At 34.3% G+C, this 5,982-nt stretch overlaps 1 protein-coding gene across 1 annotated transcript; it reads right to left on the reverse strand.

Moving 5' to 3' along the window:
- Positions 1-660: 660 nt before the first annotated feature.
- Positions 661-3,179, reverse strand: LOC145240189 (protein trunk-like). Its single transcript, XM_080103774.1, has one exon. The coding sequence runs from the start codon at positions 2,801-2,803 to the stop codon at positions 1,943-1,945; it is 861 nt and encodes a 286-aa protein (XP_079959900.1). The 5' UTR covers positions 2,804-3,179; the 3' UTR covers positions 661-1,942.
- Between the last annotated feature and the right edge of the window lie 2,803 nt (positions 3,180-5,982).

Raw genomic sequence — 5,982 nt, forward strand, 5'->3', positions numbered from 1 at the left:
AAATTAGTAATGTTGGCAATACTTTGGATGTATTGAAAAATATTTGAAATATATTCCTTCGAAATTTAGAAGGAAGGGTGCTAATGCACTTACTGATCCGCACTATTTTTTAAATTGTATTTCCAAGTTTAATTAAAGTTTTATAAGCTTTTTTTTTATTCAATTGTAAGGTTAAAGTACAGAATAGGTATAAAACACCCCCTTCCTATGTTAAGGGCTTTTAAATAACATTTCAGCACGGATCAATAAATGCACTCGTACCAAGTACAGAATATGTACAAAACACCCTCCCCATGTTAATGGCTTTTTAAATAATGACGTTATTATTTCAGCACGGATCAATAAGTGTATGAGTACCGAAGGAAAATTAAATTCTAAGTTGGTAATATTTGAAATCCATTTTTATAAACCTGGGTGTTAATATTCAAAAATTTAGTTGTATTTGTTAGCACAAAAATCAGAACGTTCCATATGGCCGCTATGACCAAGTACTATTATTCAACAACCAATGCATTTGCTCAGTCTCCTCAAAATGAAAGTCCTGTTAAGCTAAGTACACGCATACAAACTAATGTCTGGAATGATACAACTTAAAGGATAGAGTTTCGTACTTCTGCATATTACGGGCCATGCTGAAATGTATTATTTTATGGAAATCGCTCCAGATAAAACATGAAGCCACCTGATGTAAGTAGCTAATACGACTTCAGTGTCAAAAACCAACCAACTATTTTATACGGACAAATTCTGACTGAAAGACCGCAATTCTCCCTCTTGTTAAAAAGAAAATCGCTCATGAAATGGAGGCCTTATCGAGTATTCTGTACTTTCACCTAACGATTTAAAAGATAGCATAAAATTAAGGTTTTCTGGTAAACTGTAGAAGTACGCAGATTTTAACACGAAAGCGAAAAAGACATAAGAGATCCAAGCGAAATCGAAACAAACTTTACATTTAAAAAAAAAAAAAATAAATAAAAAAAGAAAAGGGGGGGGGGAGAAAAAGTCACTTACCCAACGAAACAACGTTTGTAATTAGTCCAGGGTAAAACAAAAACAAAAAAAACCAATTACATGATACATGTAATACGAATAAAAGTTTAAAATAAAACCAAAGTTTTAGTCAAATGATATTGCTACATTTAAGATGTAAATTTTAATACAATGATGTATTAACGTGCATCTAATTCGTTACACACAAGAAATCTTTATAATGTATGTCCTTGCGACGGAAAGAAAATATGGGACAAAAATCATGTATATTAAGCGAATAGTTTTATTTTTATATTTTTTTAAAAATTGAATTCGAGTTTGCAATGCGTCTCCCCATGTTAAGAATGGTTAAAATCTCGCAGAAACTGGAATTGAGTTTTCTCACTTATCCTACAAAATGGCGGAGAGAGATCGATCTTAGTTTAGTCATAAAAAATGATTTAAAAGAAAATACTACTTTATCGATTTAATGATTTTTGGTGTACGATTTTCTTTCCGTCACGGATACGTACACCCTAAGTTTTCACCTTTTCCTAGCGTGATACGACAGTTATGGGTACTAGTGCACTTATTGATCCGTGCTGAAATAACGTTATTTAAAAATAAATTCTTAACATGGGGAGAGAGGGTGTTTTGTACTAGTCTGTACTTTAACCTTACAATAAAAAATATCAACTTTAATTAAAGTTGGAAATAGGATTTAAAAAAATAGCGCGGATCAGTAAGTGCATTAGCACCCCGTTATGGAATAGCACCAAAACTACGATTGCATAAAACAAAAAAGTTCGAAAAGAAAAACAAAAGGAAAAAAAGCTAGCCGAACGATAAAAAAAATGATTAGTTTAGTCTGTTAATATTTACAACTGTAGCACCAATTAAAACAAAAAAAATAAATAAAAACAAAAAATATGCTTAGCGTAGATGTTTAGATCCATTTTTTTTTTTTTTTTTAGCGATTAACGCATTCACAACAAAATGTCACAGCTCTTTCTTCAAAAATCCAGTGCTGTTCGTAAATTGATTCAGTCGTGTCACTCGACGGAACTGGTACACAATCGTCCGATTTTCTTTTCAGTACCTTAACTGTGAAAGATTTGGGCAGACACCGGAAGTGAGAGAACCAACAGTATTCACTTAGGCAGCGGACACTGCGCAGGAATTGTGGGAAATGATTGGTGCCCAAGTCTCGCCAAACAAGACGAGACGTACACTTCCACGGTGGTTCGTTTAAAGTCGGGAGTCGACGAGATGATTTTTTCTCCTTGGACTTTAGAGAGCGTTGGATTCTTTTTAAGAATTGTTCTGTGGGACTTTGATTAGTTACACGTTGTCGATGGTTTTCATTTTCTTCTAATTCACGTACAAAATCCGTATCGACATAAAAATCCAGCGGTTCCATCGCCTGGTAATCGGCATGCTCGTCTTGTTGGTATCCTTCCTCTTCTAGCGTTCTTCTCGTTGGACTGTAAACGGGTCGCTCGACGGACATATAGCGGACGTTAAAAGAGGTACCAAGTCGGGACAAAAGAGCCTCGGCCGTACTTTCAGGACATCGGGTCTTCACGCCAGTTAACTTATGGTGGCCAGCTAGGCCAACAGAGGACAAACCGACCATCTTTTCATGGTTGGGTACAAAATCGTTTTCAATGGACGGCCTAGTTAAATTTTGATGATCAGACTTTAGTTTTTGTAGCGAGTCAAGTTCCGCAGGGGTTTTCGTATTTTCAGGTTTTAGAGAGGTCGGTTTCATGCCATATAACGAAGGACAAGAGAGAAATATTAAAACGCTGATAACATTTGTAAACCGCATTGTTACATAGTCGCATTAGAATATTGTCGTTTCGGTTTAGCATTAAAAAATAAAATAAAAGAAAAGGTCCACATCGGATTCGGGCAACAATCGTCCGACGTGGAGAAGGCGTTACTTTCTTAACCTTACTGACTTTACATCGAAATAAGAATCTTGCGACGGACGGAAATAGAAAGCGGGCAATAAATCGGCTCGACTCCCTGGCTGTTTATTTGAGATGAGACAGTGCGACAAGGGTGTACGTCATGGTCGGCTGCAGGTCGTCCTTCTGCTTGGGAAAGGTATGTAAAGACTCCTGGGTTTAGTCCATTCTAATGTCGGTGCAAGGGTGGGTGGAGCGATTATCAAAACTCAACCGAACGGTAGGGAGGGACGGAGATAACGATGGGAGAGATTAACCTTATAGATGATGAGGTTGATATTCTTATCTCTTTTTGATATATATATATATATATATATATATATATATATATATATATATATATATAAATATGTATTTATTTGCTTCCCCACTAAAGCAAATTAGGCACAAGGCCGTCTTTAATGTGGGGTAAAAACCAGCTCCCCTAAAAGTAGGCAAAAAGGGGGCACTCTGGTTACCAAAAATAATAATTGTCCCAGTATAGAGGGTTTCCCCTCCATTGACTGGTACAAATTATCTTAAGTGCAGCATCTGCAGAACAGATGGTATTTATTTGCTCCCCCACCGAGCAAATTAGGCACAAGGCCAATTTTTAATGTGAGGAGTGAAGGGAGGGGGAAGGGAAAAAGGGGACCAACTCCCGAGAGGTGGGAAATGGGAGCTGGTTAAAGGTCAGGCATGTGGGGTCGCCCCCACATCTGGCCTTTGCTAGTCATAGCTAGTCATAGCTAGTCATAGCTTGCAGCATCTGCCGGAACAGATGGTATTTATTTGCTCCCCCACCGAGCAAATTAGGCACAAGGCCGATTTTTAATGTGAGGAGTGAAGGGGAAATGGGGACCAACTCCCCGGGGAGTAGGGGAGCTGGATAGTGACAATTGGTATGAAGGGTTTCCCCTACATTGACCAAGGTCTTATATGTGGGGTTGCCCCCGCATATGGTCTTTGCTTGCAGTATCTGCCGGAACAGATGGTATTTATTTGCTCCCCCACTGAGCAAATTAGGCACAAGGCCGTTTTTAATGTGAGGTAAAAACCAGCTCCCCTAAAAGTAGGCAAAAAGGGGGCACTCTGGTTACCAAAAATAATAATTGTCCTAGTATAGAGGGTTTCCCCTCCATTGACTGGTACAAATTATCTTAAGTGCAGCATCTGCCGGAACAGATACTACACTTTGATCCCGGCCCCAAGGCCAAGAACAACTATATATATATATATATATATATATATATCTATATATATATATATATATATATATATAAATATATATATATAATATATATATAATAAATATATATATAATATATATATAAAATATATATATATATAATATAATATAATATATATAATAATATATATAATAATATATATAATAATATAAATATATATATAATAATATAAATATATATATAATATATATATATATATAATATATATAAAATATATATATATAATATAAATATATAATAATATATATATAATAATATATATATAATATATATAATACTATATATATAATATATATATAATAATATATATAATATATAATATATATATATAATAATATATATCTATAATATATATATAATAATATATATATAATCTCTTCTTCTTCTCAATCTTCTTCTTCTTCTTCTTCTTCTTCTATCTTCTATCTTCTATATAAATAAAATGAACTCATTTTTTCCCGTCTGATTTTGACATTAATAGGATTAAAAATCAAGATATTTCATGCAAATATAATATGCACAAACTGCAGAACTATATCTGAGGTGTGTTATAGGCTTATTATTTCTCAAATTCCTCGATAATCTTGGATTTCTATACTTTTTCTGCTGAGAAGTCACGGCCAAAATCGGTTAAGATCAATGGAAGTGGTAAAATATTTTCTCTCTATAAATTCCTCCTCCCCCTGCCACCACTTAACACCGTTTGGGGATCGTTCACAAGGAACAGTTGAGAAGAGAACACCGGTTTGTCTTCGTAGTTCTTTCATGTGAAGTTATTTAAAATCACTAAACTAAGCTGCAGTGCTCTGTGGCGTAGTTGTTAGCGTGCTGGACAATTCACATTATATTTTCACGTTCGCGCCGACATACCCTAGTCGTTTTCTTTTTTTTTCCTAAACAACTGGAATGGACTTTTCTTGGTGGCCGAACTGTTAACGTTGCAGATGTTTTTTTTTTCACACTTCATTTTCCTACTTTTACTCATGACTCCGGGTTTGATCCTTCCTACTTACCTACCATAACATTTTTTAAAACTCCCCCCCCGTCCCGGAAACAAACACTCGGGCAACGCCGGTTACCCTCGCTAGTATATATATATATAGTATATATAATATATATAATATATATATAATATATATATAATATATATATAATATACAAATATAATATATATATATAATAATATAATATATATATATATATAATAAATATACAATATATATAATAATATAATATATATATATAATAAATATATAATATATATAATATATAATATATCATATATAATATATAATATATCATATATCTATATAAATAAAATGAACTCATTTTTTCCCGTCTGATTTTGACATTAATAGGATTAAAAATCAAGATATTTCATGCAAATATAATATGCACAAACTGCAGAACAATATCTGAGGTGTGTTATAGGCTTATTATTTCTCAAATTCCTCGATAATCTTAGATTTCTATACTTTTTCTGCTGAGAAGTCACGGCCAAAATCGGTTAAGATCAATGGAAGTGGTAAAATATTTTCTCTCTATAAATTCCTCCCCCCCCCTGCCACCACTTAACACCGTTTGGGGATCGTTCACAAGGAACAGTTGAGAAGAGAACACCGGTTTGTCTTCGTAGTTCTTTCATGTGAAGTTATTTAAAATCACTAAACTAAGCTGCAGTGCTCTGTGGCGTAGTGGTTAGCGTGCTGGACAATTCACATTATATTTTCACGTTCGCGCCGACATACCCTAGTCGTTTTCTTTTTTTTTCCTAAACAACTGGAATGGACTTTTCTTGGTGGCCGAAC

This window comes from Euprymna scolopes, chromosome 19, assembly GCF_053919585.1.
Source record: "Euprymna scolopes isolate OS-2025 chromosome 19, ASM5391958v1, whole genome shotgun sequence".
NCBI classification, from domain to species: Eukaryota; Metazoa; Mollusca; class Cephalopoda; order Sepiida; family Sepiolidae; genus Euprymna; species Euprymna scolopes.